Below are 19,447 nucleotides of genomic sequence, written 5' to 3' on the forward strand. Positions count from 1 at the left end.
AATGTTTCTATTATTGCTGGCCATTCAACAGGAAAAAATAAGAGTGGCTGAAGGATGCCCTTTTGTGCTCACTGACACCTCTACTCCAATCCACCATCCTTAACAGTGTTCAGCTGAGGCTCCCCATCCTGCCACGCTGTGGAGGGAGACAACTTTCTGAAATAACTTGGGTTATTCCTGAAACAGGTCACCTTCTTAAGATGATCCTTCAAGGAAAGTTTACAGTTGGAACTACTGAAAAGCCCAGAAGCAGGGAAGACGTCCTCCAAACGCAAATATCACAAACATAACATGGCAGGCAGATATCAAACCAGCCTCGGGTTCTCTCGAACAAGCTTTGCTCTCTGGGATCAGCACAGACACAGAAGAAAAGCTGGAATGATCCCACACAATACACCCGCATGCATTGCCCGCTGGGTCCCGCTTTCCACAGCTAAGTGGTGTCGGCTGCGGCAAGCACTGCAGGGTTGTGGCAGCGCAGGCATTTCTCCGGGCCTGCGGGGGACGGTCAGATGGGGTGAAATGCCACACAGGACATTATACAGGGCAATGCTCCATTGCAAGCATTCTCTTTTCTTGACTCAAACGTTCAAAGCCATGCTCTTAGCTTGCACAGCTGAGATGCATGCACATGGCAATTTATGCTGGGACGAGGCAGAGCTTTTCCAGAGTTCCCAGCCCCACGCTTGGAACAATGGCTACACAATGCACCGCTCTTCCTTCACCCCCTCGGGATCTCACAAAACAGGAAAGGTTTTAGAGAAGCCATCAGCCCTGTGATTTGTTGTCAGGCTGTCTCAAAACCCAGTGTCAGACAGTGCAGCCTTTATGAATTCAAAAACCCAATTCTCTCCTCGGAGGCAGTAAGTCACATGTGCAACACCATGGGCCAACACCAGCTTGGGAGTTAGATACGACGTTGGGGGCGGGGTGGGGGGGAGGACAGGGGAGAAGAATGGGGTCCACGCACAGAACACTTGGTTCTTGGAGATCCTGAGCTCCTTACCTGCGCATCAATAATTTTCTGCTTTGCATCGATGACAGCTTGCATCTCTGCATGATCCTTCTTCAGCTCCTCTTCAACTGCCATGAGTCTGGTAAGCAAAGAGGTACAAATTAGGACGGCTGAACACCGTTCCAGAGTGTTTCAGGTACTCTGGCCTGTTGGTTTGACCTCTCTGCTTGTCCCGGCTCTGCAAGAGAAGAATTCTGCCGCACTCAGAAAAGCTTCTCTATCCATCCGACACTCCCAATTGCCTAACTTTGTCATTCTCAAAACAGACACTGCCAAAAATGCAACTGCTCTGAAAAACTATTGCCCCGAGTACAGATCGCAAACAAAGTAAGTAAAAAGACCCGTTATAAGTCCAACAGAGACCAGGGTTAAAAATTCCTAAATCTTTTTCTTTGCTCTCCTGGCAATCTAAGGCAAGTTTCCACACCTGCATCCCCATGTCTTCACCTCTAAGGCAGGACGGTATCAGTCCAGAGAGGTCAGGAAGGTCACGCAACTACCTTCCTCAGCATCAAGGCAAACGCGCGACAAGGGGAGCTGCTCATGCTGCGCAGTCCCGAACTTCCCAAAGCCTCACCTGCTGATGATGCTTTTCATCTGGCTGTCCTTCTCCTCCTGTTGCCTGCGCAGTCTCTCCTCGCTGTCTTCCAACCGAGACTTGTACTCCATCAGCAGCTTCTGCATTTGCTGCTCTTGCACCAGGAGCCGCCGCTCGTACTCCTCCAGCCGGCGGCTCGACACCTTCAGGCGCTCCTTCAGCTTCGCGATCTCTTGTTCATACTGCAGGTGGAAGGGGAAGAATCAGATGCAAAGGAAAGAGTCCGGATCCTTATAATCTGCTGCTGCTGTTCAGAGGAGGACACTGGTTTTTTTAATGAAAAATAAATTGATGGAAGTAAAGGGAATGCCAAGCAAACAACCGTGGGCAGCCATGGACACGGAGCACGCAGCTCCCACGGACGTTACGGTTTTCCCACCGTGCAGGGGGCCGCTCTGTAGCACAGGTAAAGCAGCCAGAGGGCTCCCACACTGCTCCTCAGCCCTGACCAGTAACATCCCCAGTTAGTCCAGACTCAAGCAGCTCCCAGACAGAAGCTGCCAATGCTGCTCAACTGTAAATATGTCCTGGGCAACCAGACTTCCAAAATGGACCAGTATGGCACCCAAACAACTCACTCTTCAGTACCCAATGAAGGTGAAACCATGTGTGAAACCAGAGCAAATCATTCGCTGCAGAACAGAGCCTGGAAGTTTACTTGGCTGAGGCTTTGTTCTACTTATGGTCTCTGTGGACAGTCACTTCTGCAGCAGTGCAATGAATCTCAACATATTCCACTTTGGTTTGGGTTCATTTGCTTTTCCTAACAATGCTGCGTTCCTGCTGCTTGTCCGCCAGATGTGCTCCTCACTCTCTGCCTTCTCAAAATACCAAACCTCTTACTAAACTTCGTCACCATAGTGGCATATAGATGTAACCGTGTTCGGAAAAATGGTATCTACTCCTGAAAGAAAATACGCTTTAAAAAGAGGGATCATGGACGTTTCTGTGTAGCCCAGAAATACCGTCCTACCTCGATGACAGGGCTTTGCTGCAGGGGAAGCCCAAGACAAAACCTGAATGCAGCTACTGACAAAGACTGGATTGCATTTACAAAGCCTTGTACAATCACTGAGCGTATCCTAAGCTAGACTCAGTTAGGTTAACAATTGTGTGTGTTGGGTTGTTTTTTTTTTAAATGGACTTTAATGATCATAAAATGTTTTGCAAACATAGGAGAAAGGCAGTATGCTGTAGCTATAGTATTGTCATAAAAAAATAATGATCTGAGCAGGATCTAATACACTTAGGCAGTGTGACTCACGATGCACCTAAGTGCCAAATACCAGCCTGTCATGTACAAACTCTCAGCTGTGTCACTCTGCACCCATTTGACAGGTTACAGCCTGTACGTGGGTTAATCTACAGTATGGGATGCTGTACTACAGGTATGTGTGTCAGCAGGTACAGCAGGAAGTTACGCCAGTACAACCCGTGTTGGAAAGCACGGCTGTTGCAGCAGCTGTTCTGAACTCAGCTGTAGCGTGGACAGGACCAGCCCTCGAGATGGCTGCATACAGAATAAAATCTACCTTCTCAGCATGCTTGACTTCATCTGGATTCTGCTCTGCGTCCTCCTCTACTTCTTCGTACTGTCCATTATTGAGAACCCACGCAGCTGTCCTTTCCACCGGTGACATGGTGGCAGAGTCCACAGGTGACTGAACCTGCAGCAGAGATACCCGTAAGCTTTTTTCACAGAAACTACACATAAATCAGCTCTAAGATCCAGTATATTTGGAAGAGAAAAACGACTGTTAATCCGTCCATCTCAAAGGATCCCCCAACCCTCTCCTGCAGAGGTGCTTCATCCCTCCTTCGACTTGGGACCTGCAGCCCCTCTAAAACCCACACACTGGAGAAATGTTTCTTCCTTTCTAAATGAACTTCTCTTTGGATAACTCCTTGTTTCCAAACCCTGTTCACATCCACCTTTCCCCTTTGCCAGACTTTACGTAAGGCTTTCTCAACCTGTGATTTCTCTCCCAAAGCAATCAGAGCGGCCGAGCTTTGCTCGGCGCCCGTTCAGGTACAACAGATGGGCTTCTCCGGAGCGCTGCGGAGCTCAGCGTGGGAGCAGCCGCCCCAGCCAGGCTGCAGGCAGGCTTTGCAACGCAGTGGGGGGCTGCAAGGCTTGCACGTGAGGCAGCACGGCAGTGCTTAAAAGAGGCAAAGAGGTGTAACATCAGCATCGGAGCACCGGTGAGTTTTTTACGTTTTTATATTTAGCTGGTCTGTTGTAGCACACACCCCCAGGCAAGGCTGCGAAAGGCAGCCAGGGCCAGCAGTGCTTCCTAGGAGATCCATAAAGCATCACCGGAGGCTATCTATCCTCTAAGGGAATCCAAAAGGCCAAGGACGGAGACAAGAAACCCTCCGCCTGGCTGGGGAAAATATTGCTTGCTACAAATTCCAAGCGATTTTCATGGACAAAGACAAGTTTATAAGCACAGGAATTAGCATAATTACCGCTGAAAGAGCGACACTGTCTGAACTTTTTGAGAAACGCGAAAGATCAGCTTCCCCCTCAGTCCCAGCTGTGGCTTTTTTTTGTGCTGGAGCAGCAGTACTGTACCAAGTGACACGGGCTCCCTGGGCAGGGCAGTTCTGAAGTCTCAGTTTCGGCGAGGAGCTCCTTATGGGGCAGTACCAGCTTCGTTTACACCAGTCAGGCGAGGGATGGCATCGGCCTCCGCTTTGGTTTCTCTTGCTGGCGAGGCCAGAGGACCTGCCCGCAACGGCTCGGCTGCCCCGCGCAGGGGTGCGGACTCCAGCACGGGAATAGGCCTCAGCAAGGACGGGTGTAAAGGCAAAGGTGTAGGAATTAGGCAAAAATCCCTGGATTTCGGCAGATGCCTTTTTACTAGAAGGAAGTCTTCACAGCAGAAGGGCTAACAGCCCCTCTCCAGTGCAGCGTGACAGCCCGACAAAGTTCCTTCCTTCGGTTGTTTGGGGTTTTTTTGATGTTATTTGCTGTCAGGCAGCCACAGCAAGGGAAACTACGGAGGGTGCGTGGCTCTGCCACCAGCAGGCTCTTCTCGGAGGTAACTGCTTTGGCTCTAGGAAATGCCAACAGCTATGGATGAACGGTGTCACCGCTCGTTGGAGTTACGGAGGGCTAAGCAGAAGGGTGACTAGAAATTCCATGGCCGGCCTTGTAATAGACTGCTGATCAGCAGCAAACTTGCCAAGCCATCTTGCAGGCTGTAGGACGGGATACTTTCAGCAGCCAAGCTCGGAAAGCCCACAAAGACCAAGCGGACGGCAAGCACTTCACATGCTAATGGGTTATGAGTTATACTCTAATAAAGGGGGGAAAAAAGAAAAAGCCTGCTAGGAACATGTATTAATTCCTCTCTTTGCCTCTCTTCCAAAGGAACACACTGACATTTCTGTTCCCACCTACCTACTAAATGGAAATGGAAGGCAGAAAGTGACCTCTCCCAGCAAACAAAGGGCCTAGCTCTATATTCAGAAACAAATGGGACTTGTAGAGAACAGAGTCCAATAATTATAACGCCCACAAAGCACGCCTAGAAAGAACATGCCCAGAAAGAACATGCCCAACTTCTCTTTTCTCCTTTTCTTTTTAAAATCAGAACAGAATTCCACAACATAATTTGCAATTAAAAGGACGCAATGGAATTTGCCTCCAAAAAATTCTGGCCATTCGATTTGGCACACTTCAAGACATTTCTCAAGGGTGTGGGGAAGGAAAGAACAAATTGATTTCTCTGAATAAAGTAGGAGCAAGTACTCTAATGAATCCAGTGGAAACAATTAGTATGGAAAGTAGAGTGGAAAAATAAGTGGAAGCACATTGCCTACAAGGGGGGGGGGGGGGGGGGATGGAGACTGCCCTGAAGCCAGTCACAGTCGCAGGCATCTATGAAGCTGAATGTAAAGAGCAACTGGAGAAGAGGGAAGTCTGAGGCAGCCACTTTGATGCTAAACGAGCAAAGGTAACCGATTTTCTTGGGGGCAGTTGGATAATCAGCAATTTCAGACAAGAAGAGCCGGGGGTTTGCAAAGAGCAACCCAACGTTTCTTGTAAACACACGCAGGGCAGCAGCCACCCGCAGAAGGTGCACACACAGAGACTGGAAACACACCACCTGGGCTTTCTCTTCCTTATCCTCACGCCTTCAAAGCGAAGACCTTCTTTGCCTGTTTGTGTAGACACTTCCCCTAACAAGCCCTGAGGAAAGACACCAGCTGCCCAGGGATGCTGCACAGAACCACAGAAGAAGACTCAGCAGATCATACAACACAAGTTCACACTGGACGCCTGAGAACTGCAAAGGGAGTTTATCCTTCAAATTTATCTTTGTTACTGGCCTAAAAATTTCCTAGCACCTCCACACTAGGCTTAGTTGTATTCAATACACTTCATTTATCAACCCTTCTACACCCAGGTGTAAAACACACACTCCAAAGGAGGACACAAACATATACACTTCAAATAAGATGCAACTACTTTTTTTTTTTGGTATTACTAAGTTGGCATATTAAGCTTTGCTTTGCGATTCAGTGTTTCTGGTCTCCTTGTACTTTAATGAACCTGAGGTATCAAAGTAGTTTTGAAGCCCCAATTGCTCCTGGGTTCCCAGGCATCATCCAGATTTTCCTCCTTTCGACTGTAACGTTCAGGAGTTTGCCAAGAAGGCTACACCAGCAGGGGTACGGGCAAAACCTTTGGCACAGCAGGAGCTCACGCTGGCAGCCAGGTTCTGCCAGCTTCACCTTCCAAGCCAAAAGCTTTTCCCCTTGCACAACCATGTCTTCACCGGCGCTTTTGCCAACAGGGCTACGTCAGCAAGGAGCATCACAACCTCCTGCTCCTTGCGGAGGAGTCTCAACCTCAGGGGCTACAGCCTTCTGGAGCGAAAGCCTGCGTGCAGAGCGGCATCCTTCCTAGAAGATCTTGTGGAAAGCCAGAGCTTAAAAAATTTCCTTCTATACTAGGTAAGGTAAATCAAACGTGACCACCTTTACCCTCACAGTAACCACAGAAGAACACACTTAAGCAGCAAGAAACAGCATCTGTGTCGCCTTCAAGAGCCTCACCCTGCCCAGCCGATACGTCTGTACGCACTTATATGACACTTCTAAAAACAACCCTCCGACCTGCAGATCGAGACATTTTCTATGTCTGCTGTAGTGCCAAGCGTTTAAATACTAATTTTCTCTTTAACATCAAACTGATATAGAAAAATGTTTAGAAAAATATTTTCACACGCAGCAAATCACGGCAGGATTTAGTTTTAAGGTAAAGGAATGTTGGCTTTTTGACAAGAAAATCTTGATTTACAGTCACCTATGAACAACTGCTAAAGTGCATTAGGAGTTGGTACATATAAGCATTCCTTTCCAGAAAGTGTTTGCATTATTCATAGTTTGGGATGAGTAATGAAAAAGCAGTACTTACCTGGGGACCAGCAACGGACTGTTGCTTCATGGTGAAATATAGATTTCTCCACACTTAAGATGACTGTACCACTTCATTATTTCTGCAGCAGTTTATTCTATGATATTTTATCTTTATTTCTGGTTTTAGGTAGCTGTACTTATAAATTAGCACCACAGGGCAAACGCAGTCTCACTTGGCAATCTTAACTATGATTTGGAACAAAGCTGCTTCTGGTTGGTTTTTTTTTATTCAGGGAATTTGTAAACTTTTGTTTCTTTCAGCAGGCTTGCTGCTGTGTTAGTGAAGAGGAAAAAAAAATTGTTTTGGATGTAATACAGAAGCATCCAAAGAATAGGTAAGCTAGGTTTGCCAAGCTTGTAAGGATAATGGACATGACTATCTCTTACACTTGCTACTGGCCACTTAGTGCCAGTACTCGATTCAAGTCCAAGGTCAAAAAGCTTTGCAGGTCACTGCAGCTATCAGCTAAACACCAAAGCAGAACGCGCCTGGAAAAAGGCTTCCCTTACCTGCTGCGTCTGCTGCCTCTGAATTGCCCTCACCTTCGGGACAGGGCTTTCCCTGGAGGACGAGGACTGCTGCCGGGACCGGCTCCCGTTCTGCATGGGTTCGGTCACCATGGCCCCCGACACGGCCGACACGCTGCCCGTGCTGCGCAAAGAAGCGCTGTGCGGCAAGGACTGCGGCGCTTTGGCCCTGGCGCCCAGCCCGGCCTGGTCCATTTTGCGGATCTGCGCCTGGCTGCTGCTGTTCTGGCGGGGCAGCGCGATGGGGACGTGCTTGTCCGGCACCGCGTGGCGCCGGGAGAAGTCCTCGCTCTGCGTGCTGCGTTTGGTGAAGTCCTCCATGCTGCTGTTGCTCGGCCCGCTAAGTTTGAAGTCTTCGCTGTTGCTTCGGCTCCGGGAGCTGGCAGTGCTCAGGTTCTCCAGGCTGGAGTCCACAGAGGCCTTGGGCAGCGGTGGGGTCGGGTTGTTGAGATGATAAACCGGGTTCTGGAAGGACAGAGGTTGGAGGCTGCCCTGTTGGTTCAAAGCGGGGTGCAGGGGTCTTCTCACCTGGGGAGCGCTCTGGGGTGTGCTCTGAGTTTCCCACAGCTGTTTGATGTTTGCCACCTGTGTGACAGAGAGCTGGCTGCCAGCCAGGCGCAAAGGCACGTCGTGCATGATAGAAGCGTGGTCACTGTGAGCCGTGTGAGGGTCCTGGAGGTCCATGAGCGAGATGCTACGTCCATTGGGCAAGATGCTTTCCCTTTCATCCTTATCTGAGTAGGTCATGCTCTGGGTGGATGCCTGCTGAACCAACAGTAAGGTCTTGCCCCTAAAATATCCATCTACGTTTTCCTGGGTTGGAGACTTCAGCTTATGCAAGTCACTGTGGAGTGGAAAGGAATCTGGTTAATTTTTAAGCAGCCAAGATCCTGAGAGATCTGTCCCAGAGAAGTCTTCCTCCCTCATTTAACCTCCCCCCCAGCTGAAAGCTTCAAGGAACCAGATTTCCTTTTATGAGCTCTTTGTGTTCGAGTCAAAACACACTCTTCCTTAATTACCGCTTCTCTTTGAGAACTGCATTTCGTTCAAGGAGCGCTTCATCTTTATTTTTTTCACAGCTGAAATGCAAACCATTCCCACCGAATCCTCCCCCCTCCCTTCTGTCTCCCAGCAAGACTTCAGAGCGGTTTGGATCCCATTTAACCCTTCACCAGCACTACGTATTGTGGGGGCCTAAACCTTCAACAGGAGTTGTGTGAAGGCTCCTGCAGATCTAGATGTGAGCTCAGAGGGCGGACACTTCCACATGTCCTGGCCCTCACGCCTGACGGCACAGGAACAACCGGGAGAGCCCAGTATCCAAGCTCTTTGCCAGTTCTGCCATGTCACAGCTTTTTGCTTCTGATTAACAGCTGTTACAGGCTGAGAAATGCTGCGCTGAACCGAGGAGGGACTGGTTTTGCTGGTCTGTTAGTAACAAGTTCCTCCTGAAGTCCAGTTTTTTCATGAGCAGTAATTAAGCAGCCCGATCACCAGGAGGAAGCACGAGGGCTGACTGCGCATCCAGGCGCTCAGACTGGCAGTAAATCGCAAAACTGTTTTTTCACAGCTGAAGACCCCGGCTCCCAGGGACATCTCTGAGTCCTGGGTAAGCCACAAGCTTCAGGTCTCCAGTGCCACCTTGTGCATGTCTTACTGGGACCCGTGACAACAGTCCAAGCTTCCCGCTCCTACTGGGAGCTCCTACTGGTCTGGGCAGGCAGCTCAGGTGATGGAGCACTCCACTCCTCACAGGCTTAACCACCCCCTGATCCCACATCACCCCTCGAGCTCTGGCTGTTACATACCCATCAGTGGGGTCCTCAAATATCTTCTGAAGCCCTGAGGAGAGACTGCCACTGACGTTTGGACTAGAGCTGTGCTCAGTGAAACGCCTCAGCTGCTGCTGTATCGGCGTAGGGTTGGTCATTGATTTGGTGATATCGGCAAGAATACGAGGAAGAGGTCCCAGTTTTGCCACGGTCGCCTGTAGGAAGGAATTTTCACCCTAATTGGACAACAAGCACCGCGACATCCGCCAGTTTTTTGATAACGATGCACAGAGGCGGAGGGGTGGAGGTGGAAGGAAGGAGGGTGGGTGGTTGTGTGCGGGTGTGCCAGGACCGTAATGCAGTGTTACGGAGCAGCGTAACCACGGCGACGAGATGGATGGAGGAGACGAAACGGGGTGCAGCAGACATTGAGGAAAGAAAAGGAAATAGAAAAGAAATTAGGATTGACCCCCAAAATTAAAAATCATGCTCAATAAAACAAAACTATTGCCATTCCAATGCAAAACTATCATGCAAAGCAAACTAAGTCCAGGGTGGGTGAGGTCAAAGTGAAAACTACAGTATCTACTCATTAAAGGGCATTCAAAGACTACAGGTTCAGCTAGTGGGGGAACTTTCCAGGCAAAGGGTGTCATGTGGTGAAGGAAATGCATGCCAACAGACAAGGGGATGCGGCATTCAGGGGGATCATGAGAGAAATCGCAAGGGTTGAGGGTGATGGGGAAAGGGAAGGTTTTCATTTCATAAGCCTTTTGCTTTTGGCATCCTACACTGATGCCGCCTTCCGCAGCACCCTGTAATCAACAATTACAGCTTTCTTCCCTACCTAAAAGTGAAAAATAACTGCATGAAAACATCAATGAGCCTCATCCCAACATTATCACATCAGCATGGGATTAAATGGGTAGCTTCTTCTTGGATTACATGTTAGCTCAGTGCTGGCCAGGCCTAGGATATGAGCAGCTGACCTTCCAGCAAGGAAGGCTGCTCATTCAGGCTCTTTATCTTTCTCCCCCCCGTGGCTCACTGCTGGTTATATCACCTACAGGGCACCTTTTCAGGCTCTTGGGACAGCAGGAAGAAGGTGAAAGCGCTGGAGGTTTAAAAAAAAAAAAGTGAAAACTCTGCTACAAAGACAACGTTCTTTTTAAAGATACCCTCCTTTTTCCTGCAAGCAGGTATTCAGTCAGCTTGGCTCCCGAGCAAGGTCTTTTTACAGACATTTTCATACAGCTCTTCCGCTGTGGCTATCAAAATCTCCGAGGTGACTTCTCCTAACGTTTTCCAGTCGTTACCCACAGTAAAGCAGTCTGGCACCTAACTTTACCCCTTGATTTTCATTTTTGGAAACCACTACACCAGCTCCCAAGGGCCTGTTAGGACAGGGCCACGCGTCTAACCTACAGAAAGGGCAAGGCAGATCTGCTCGGATGGTTCATCCAGGTCCGGCTCCTTCCTTTCCTCGCTGTCCCAAGACCTTTACAACCTTTGCATTTGGAGAGCAGCTCACGGTAACTAACACCAAATCCAAAGATCCATTTGCAGTTCTAAAGACCGGAGCTGGGCTTCTCTTGACCTGCGCCTGACCGGCCTGGAGGGAGACTGCCACGTTCCCTGCCCTGCTGGGTTTACCCCAATTTGCAGAAATGGAGGATCCGGGTTTTTTGAGTGCTCGCTTTGCCTGTTCTGAGGCTGCTGACCCACCTCTGTAGCTGACTTTGTTGCTGCCTGTGACATTTTGAGTGTACACATATGAGGGAAACGGAAAAAACAGGATCGTAAATTGTTATCAAACTAAGATTAACTAACATGAATATATATTGCCTTTCTGAGTCAAGGACATGTCACTTTGATGCAACTGGCTCCGTTTTTCTTTTTTTATTTCAAATAATGTACTGTGAGAAAACAGATACACAACAAATAACTATTTTGGCAAACCGTAATGCAATAAAAATATTAGGAGCGCGTTGCAATTCACCTCACTTCTCCAGTTTCAAAAGAAAGAATAATATAAATGGAATGTGGACAACATAATGCACCTCTAAAAGTTGAAATATGGAAGAGTTCCAAGCACTTACAATAAAAAAAAATAAAAAAAAAAAAAAAAAAAAAAAAAAAAAAAGACAGACTTGCAGCTCTGCTTTTCTGGGTCTTACCAACTATCTTTGCTATCAAGGTTCTAATGATTTTGGATCCTGCGAAGGCACATAGCTAAGGAAATGCAAACTAGGGCCTTTTCTCATTCTGTAGCCAAATGGAAGCCATACTTGTTGTTGGCAATGTCTATCGCTGCAGAACAGAACCTGGACAACGCGTGTGACCCCAGCACAACGCACGGCAGCAAGCACTTGGCTTGTGTTACAGGATAAAATGGAGTGGATCCAAGTTTTTACATGACATCCTCTATGTATACTAAAAACTAACGCAAAGATTGCGGACAGGAGAACACCTCAGCAGGCTTTGGATCAGGTCTTTAGTGAGAACAGTTCTGCTGGGCCAACACATGACCCCCCCGAGCCGGGCAGGGCAGGGCGTGGTGGCACCTCCATCAGCATCCAAGAGGGCACCGCAACGCTTGCGCATTTTCTGCGCAAACACCCTCCCTTTTTTCCAGCTCACTTACAAGCAAGGAACGGCTGCTCAGGGCATTCCAGGTCTACTCCTAAGCGCTGCCCTCTCCACCATTGAACACCCAGCCTTACTTAAGGCTCCGCCAAGTGTTTGCACGGCTGCTGAAGCTCAACCACTTCACATGCCCTGCTTCGGGCCTCGGTCCGAAATCAGGGGAAAAGCAATTGTGCAATACCATGATCAAACATTCCTCTCCAAAGCTGTTGAATAAGCTCTCCCCAAAGCAGGCTTCAGCTGCTCCCTTGATGTTTCCCAGTGTTTACTGTTGCTACGGGACAATCGCCGGATTCGCCCCCCGGGCCTCCAGACTGCTTTACCTTATCGAGTTGGGACACAACCTCCCACAGGAGGGAATGCAACACCGAGAGCTCTCTGCCCAGGTCGATGTAGCCCTCAAATCCAGGCATGTTTGAGATGGTATCTGGATTAGAGATCTCCAGGAGAAAACGCTTCATTCCTCCCCACTCGTGTTCCAAGAAGTCATTCATGAAGGCCATATATTCCTCCTTATTACCAAACCTGCAAGAAACAGGGGGGGGGGACGACGGACGGTGCCAGGACCCCGTCAATAACCTCCATCCAAAATACAGAGCCCAAGTGCTTACAGACAATTACTTAAGTGCTTAACTTTAGAACTGCCTTTCTGAGGTCTGGGAGAAAAAAACCTGGATAATTTAAGAGGTTCAGTGCTTTCTTGGAATTATTTAAATACTAGTAATTTACTGTTCATACTATGATCAAGGGAACAACACATCTTCCCCCACCCGCCCCCGCCAGACACCCTTTTCTCTCCTTCTCTGCATCTCCTCCCCTGTAAAGGACATGCTGTGCCGTCTGTATCATTCAGCTGGAAATTTTGGGGGAAGAAAGGAGGAAAATCATGATCCTTGGTGGGAACGGGCTTCTTTTCTTTTGAAATCGCATACACACTGACATGCTAATGCACGACTCCTTGATTTTATACTGTGTTCCCTCTACCGGATTCAACACAGCTCAAATCTGCATGTGAAAAGGAGAAGGTACCTAGTTCAGCACTGAGGTGTCTCAAGGGGAACAGAGTTCACATATAAGTGAGAAGCTTCCTACTTTCCCAGAGCTGACTTCAGCTTGCCAGAGGATCAGCTGCCTCCCAAAGCAGGGCTCGCCTTGCTCTATAGCAGCCCGCAGCGACCTGCACCCCTAAAAGCACAGACTTCAATTTGATTGCCACCACCTACTTAGCAAAATTGGCGAGATTCTGAATGACTTTCGCGATAAGCGTGAGCGTGCGAGATGTCTGGTCGTCGGGATACTCCTGCATGAGGCTGAAGAGGCTGGGGGACATGATAGCGGGGCAGAGGAAGCGGAGGAAGAGGGAGGCACTGATCAGGCGCTCACTGATGTCCTGTTTGCCCCTGCTCAGGCACTGCTGCTTCCAAGATGCAAACACTTCCTTCAGCTCACGAGGGAACACGCTGAAAAATAATAAAGCAGGAAATAAAATTTGTACGGGCAATGAGATGCAACAAGTTGAACTGGTGATCGATCACTCAGAAATAATTACTGGAGGGGAACATCAGCTTCTTCTCCCATCCCACCCCCCCTTCTCCCCCTTTTCCCTCTCTAGGCTAGGAAATGTCATTAGGTGTCTATTCTTAGATCCCCATTTAATCTGGTGATACTTAAGCAGTCTTTGAAGCATCCCTTGTTCATATATGTTAAGTGAAGCCGTTTTCAGACACACTGATTTGCAAGCTAAGAACTGCTTATCCATTGCTACCCTGGAGCAAACAGCGGGTTAGAATATTAAAAACAAACTGAACCAAACCCATCTCCATAATTGAAATTTTTATTTCGCTTGTTAAGCTCTCTCAGTGCTTCATTCTGAAGCAGAAAGGCCCTCCTTTAGTACTGCTCTGAAACAAAGATGAATAGAAATCTCTCTGCCAACGTTTCCTCCCTGTGATCTCCTGCTCAATTCTACAGATGTAAAGGGTCTGAAAGTTTTCTATACACATCAAAACTTCCAGCTTTTCATCCCAAGTTCAAGCTAAGCTGTTATCTTCTCACTTTATTCCCTCCTTATTTAGTCACAGCTCAGTCTGTGTTCCCTTGGCAGAGTATTTCAGCAGAAGCTCCTGGCAGGTACGGTGTGTGGGACTGGAACCCCTCAATTCGCGCACAAGTGCCACCTGCAATATGCTGTCACACGTAGGAAGAAGGTAGCGAGGAAAGGAAATCAAGGCAGTCTCACAAGATAGATGGGTCTATGCTATTTCCCTAGACAACTGCTGTGTTCTCATCCTCTGAGAAGAAATGGGCACCCTCTAAGCCTATGACTTAATGGAGGAGGAGGGGAGGGAAGACGCCTCACCAGTAAGAATTGATAATCTTGCAGAAGGCCAGCTCACAACACATTTTCAGGTTGCTCTGATGATCTGCTAATTCACTGGATGAACATTTGCTGGGATCCACTTCACAGTTTTCATCTGACTCATACAAAGCCTTGATAAACTCCCCTGGACAAAGGGAAGAGGGTGACAAAACCAGGGTAGTTAGATGAAAAGCCTCCTTGATACACCTTTAAATCCTGCTTATATCTTTCCTTATGCCCTTTCCTCAGCAACAGCGTCTTCTGTTCCCTGTGTCTGCCATACAGCCTCCAGACACCAGATGTTGGGGACACGGCTTCCCAGGTCTTTCAGAACAGAGCACTCGCCGTACCAGATCAGACGGCCGGTGTTCTGACGCTTCAGCCTCCCGTGCCCTCGCTGCCCCCACACACAGGTGCAGTAACAGGATGGCTTTGCTTACAAACCCTGCAGACACCTCACTTACAGCCTGAAGAATAGGATTTGACTTTTTATTCAAATTGTATTATCCACTATAAAATTATCCACAGTCTTAGAAATGAAGCTGTGCTCTTTTGTCTTCATAATTTCCCCAGGAAATGCACTTGATGATGCTATTTGCTTTTATTATTTCTAAATTTACCTTTTTTTAAAATTTTAAAAAGTGTCACCTTGCTCTTGAATACGAGTAATACCTGAGTGCTAGCTAGATACTGCTGATTTTCTCAACCTCTTTTTCTCAACCTCTTACAACACTTTCAGAGCTTGCGTGTCTCAAAATCCTTTGCATTTCTTTCATCCTCCTCTTGCAGCATCCCAACAGCAATGGGACACATACAAAACCAGACAAAGTTTCCTTTGCTTGACACACTGGAATGAACTACTTACTAGGTTTCCTTCTACATATGCTAGAACACCAAGTGATTTCTCAACTGCCCTTCACTAGGAAAAACTCTTTATTCATTCATTTCATGATGCAAAGTCTTTAAAGTTCATCTCCTCAAATGATCTTGCTGGCTTCGAGCTAACGCCACAAGGTTTGTTTGCAAAAAAGGGTTTTGGTTTTTTGTCTGCCTTTTCATAAAAACCCTTAAACACCTCCCACCCCCTCTCCCCAAACCTTAAGTCAGCAGTGTTCTTGCAAGCAAAGCAGGCAGCACATTTTCTTAAGCTTTGTTTTTTATTGGGGTCCAAGAAATTTCTGCTGAGGGCATCTAGATCGCTTATTTGCAAAACTCTCAGCATCAGTTCTGTTGATCCAATTCTGTTTTAACTGTTGTTTACCGGATAATTTTTTTCCCCTTAAATACATTTGAACCTTACTCTTTGTGGTCCACAAGACCCTGCCTTAATCGTATATTAAGATGCTCTGGCAGATGTATTAAATAGCTAACACCAAGCGGAATGTCGTTAATCCTTTCAAAGAACAGGGCATCAGAGGAAAATGACATTTAAAACTTGACAAAGAATTAGGCGGGTGTATTGTCACGAGCAACCTTGCCCTGAGCTACAGACAAGCTGGATGACCTTAGCGGGATCTTCCATCTCTCACATCTGTGATTTACAATCTTATCACTCAGCTTTAAATGATGTATTAGAAGTCATTATTTTTATGTAATTACTGCACGTTAAGAGACTTGCAGTCAAATGTAATATACTGGTCCCACAGCTGATCGTTCAGTCTGCTGAAAAGCACAGCTCCTAGTAACACGCTGCTCATTTCTCCACACCAAGCAAGAGCCTAGGACTGTGACTTCTGCTCCGTGGTTCCACCCATGAGGATAAAACTACCAGAACAGGCTCATGACACTTAAGAAGTGGACAAAATGCACATAATCACAGACCTGACTGTACTGACCCTTGGAGCACTAATTTAGCCAACTACCTCCTTGATGGCTTGCCAGCATCTGGGATTGCTGAGGACAAGCGAGACTGCTGGGAAAGCAAGCTGCTTGCATTTGTGTGTGTGTGTGTGTGTGTGTGTGTGAAAGGATGTGGTGTGGGACGTGGCTTTGGCCTGGTCTTGTTTCTCTTGTATCAATTTCCAAAGCTTTCTTCATCCAAGAAACAGGGGGGTGGGTGGCTCATTGTGCAATCGTGGGTGACAAGGATTGTGTGGAGCTGGTAAAAGCTAACTGTAGCCAGGCTGCGAGTTTCTTCGCAGTGTGCCTGTTTTTGGTCCTCTTCATTGCACTATTAGTTGCACGGACAGTAATTTCCAAAGCAGTGGCTTATGACTAGAGCAGAACCTTTTGGTGGAGAGGGGACAACAATATGATTATCAGAATCCACCCTGGCACGTAACCGCGAACATGAACACCCTGCGGGGGGAACGGAGGAGGACAGCACAGGCTGGCCAGACAGTTTTAATGAGGTGGTGAATAAAGAGCACTTTGGATAAACACAGGCAGGAGGCTCCCCAGACAGTCTGCATCTTGATCTCCTGCCCTGTACTGCTCAGGAGCCCTGCAGCCTCGCTCCCTCTGGCTGTGTGCGTCCAAGCACTTTTACTGGGGCAAGGTGTCAGTTTGAAAGGTTAACACAAATGTTAATGAATTAATTGCTCCGTGGCAAAGGTAAGGGCTGAGCAAGTCCAAGGGTCACTCTGGAATGTGCCAGCATTACCAACAGTTGTAGCTGAAGCATCTGGAAATTGGTTTTCTTGTACTACCTGTGTTCAACCCAAGCGCTAGGGTGGGCATCTCACACTTGACACGTGTCAACACCACAGCTAACATTTGCTGTTAGCTACGACAAGTGAAAGAGCCTGACCAGAGATGCTTTAGTTGTCAACCAGATACCCCTGAGTATATCTAACCCCCTAGGTGGTGGCACTTCAGCCTAAAGTGAGCGCAGGAGCGTCTCTAGCAGAGATGATCAGTGAAATACACGCTTCACATTCATAACCCTTTCTGAAATCTCTACCTAATTGTATTGCGCATCACACCAGATTCACTTCTGACACCACGACACAAAGCACTGGTCTCTATCCCCACTGGTGAACCGTATGTCAAAATCCCTTTGTTTTTTAAGCCTGTTCATATACCAGATGGAACAGTCACCGTTGCCCACACATCAATTGCAGTATTATACCTCTTTATCGCAACTAGACACACAAAAGAAAGTTACCCGGAAAAACATAACGTGGTGATAGAAACTTTAAGAGGGACTCAGCTGTATCAAATTAAGTTTGCCCTGCCTTGGGCGCTACTCCTGCAGGCACCCAAGGGCATCTCCCTCTGCGTGGAGGAAGGGCTTCAAGAGTAAGCCAGCATGTATTTTGCTATCTGGATACCAGGCACCTGGGCTGAGTGCTGAGGCAGCTCCTTCCCATCCCACATACCTAGACACACGAAGCACCAGTCATGTGGCAGACAGTTCGGGATTAGCCCCTGCAATGCAAACAGGTGACAAGACAGGCACTTTCTTACCTAGCGCATCGTGAAGATACTTCTGCCCTACCAACTTCAGGTATTCCTCTATAGCTTTGGTAGCAAGCGTGTTCTCCCTGAAGATCAAGACATCATGTTCCCCACAACGATCTACCTCGGACATCACCAAATCCGTCAAGAAGTCCTGAAGAAAAAAGGTCAAATGGCAAGAAGTTATTTTAACCAGACTCAGTCATGCCAGGCTAACAGCATGAAGCCAAGAAGAAAGGATAAACACGGGAGCGAAAGGATTACTGAAATAGTTGCTCAGCTTGGGACAATGGGTGTTGATGCTGCATATAGTATGGGCCAAGCAAACAGCCAGGGCTCCTCTTGGATTTATTATACTTGTAAAATGATACAGATCACAAATTATAAAGGGAGAAGCAAAAGTCTCTAAAACCTTTACAGCCAAGCTTGTGTTTCAGTTTAGATCCTGAACAGAACCCCTCCCCAGTTTGTCAGTGGCTTTGTATGCTTAAAGAAGCTGTGATATTATATTTATCTTTTAATGCTGAATATTCCATACAAACTTGGATTTCAACACCCAAAATGGAAGTTACGCAGAAGTTCTTATAGCTTGGTGAAGTTTAAATAAGAAGAATGGCCTATATAAATTAAATTCACAAGCCAAAAGTGGTTCAAGATTTGGGAAAAAAGTTAACATACTTGCTGTGGATCTACATGGCTTCACTTGAACTACATTCAAATGCCTGGGCAGCAGCTATCAGCAAGTCTTGGCTACAGCGAATAACCTCTTGATACAGGGTCTAATTCTACAGTAATACTTATTTCCTGAGTGATAACTTCATGTGAATCAAGGACACTCAGCATTTCACAAGAAATACTTGGTTGTCTGCAAGATCCAATTTCAGCCACTATAAAGTTCTCCAAGACAGGAAGCATATTTCTCCTTTTATTTTTTTTTTTTTTTAACTGCTACAAAACAATAAAAAGGAACCTCCAAAAGCCAAAACCAAACCACCACCCTGAATTAGGGCTGAGTGATAAATGTGACTTGCTGGTATGCTGCAAACAGCAGCACCCTCCAAACAGCTCGAAGAGTGCTGTAGCAGGGTTTCATAACCCCATTAACTGCAGAAGCCATAATGCACTGCCTGCACACGACTGTAAAATACGTGGAACAAATTATATATGATAAATATAGATCAAAAATGCATCTAGTACTCTTGGTTTTTTCAATCCACTATTGCTGTTTCTTTTCAGCAAAATCTGAGAGAGTAATTTTTCACCTGGTAGAAACTGGGGACATCCAGCTGCATCTCCACCGATACAGGGAGAACTGGAAACATACTGTCTTTGCAGCTCTGGGTTATGTCAGCCTAGACTGCTCAACACCTCCAGTAAACAGAGGTCCAAATGTTCAGGCAACAGAAAAACGAAGCTGTAACGCTAAGTTATCTACCTGTTGCAGCTAGCACTGCGGGAGTCCAGAACCTGTTTTCCAGCAGGATTTCAACACAGCCCTACAGAAGCTGTCTGAGCTACCAGCTTCTCTCAATCGACAAGTGACTTGGTAAGGAACGAGGTCCTATCACACACACTGTCACAGAGCACAAGCCCTCCCGAGACGTACGGCAAGGGGAGAACAGCAGAGAGTGGATACGACTATGCAAACATGAAAGGATCTTTTTGGAACAGTTAAATTAGGCTGACCCTTGGATGTTGCT

At 47.3% G+C, this 19,447-nt stretch overlaps 1 protein-coding gene across 10 annotated transcripts in view; it reads right to left on the reverse strand.

Annotated features, from left to right (window-relative positions):
- Positions 1–19,447, reverse strand: part of RASAL2 (RAS protein activator like 2) — a 187,950-nt gene that overhangs the window by 9,021 nt on the left and 159,482 nt on the right. For 7 of the 10 annotated variants that reach the window (XM_037404207.1, XM_037404209.1, XM_037404211.1 and 4 more), the window contains 9 exons: positions 17,757–17,901; positions 14,349–14,493; positions 13,213–13,449; positions 12,313–12,514; positions 9,380–9,579; positions 7,554–8,415; positions 3,146–3,280; positions 1,593–1,795; positions 1,007–1,094 (listed from right to left, as the gene is read on the reverse strand). In XM_037404207.1, the coding sequence (XP_037260104.1) occupies positions 1,007–1,094; positions 1,593–1,795; positions 3,146–3,280; positions 7,554–8,415; positions 9,380–9,579; positions 12,313–12,514; positions 13,213–13,449; positions 14,349–14,493; positions 17,757–17,901 (2,217 nt within the window). The remainder of the gene's footprint in view (positions 1–1,006; positions 1,095–1,592; positions 1,796–3,145; positions 3,281–7,553; positions 8,416–9,379; positions 9,580–12,312; positions 12,515–13,212; positions 13,450–14,348; positions 14,494–17,756; positions 17,902–19,447) is intronic. The other 3 variants (XM_037404210.1, XM_037404205.1, XM_037404206.1) reach the window with 2 other exon arrangements.

The sequence above is a fragment of the Falco rusticolus genome, chromosome 11, assembly GCF_015220075.1.
Source record: "Falco rusticolus isolate bFalRus1 chromosome 11, bFalRus1.pri, whole genome shotgun sequence".
NCBI lineage: Eukaryota > Metazoa > Chordata > Aves > Falconiformes > Falconidae > Falco > Falco rusticolus.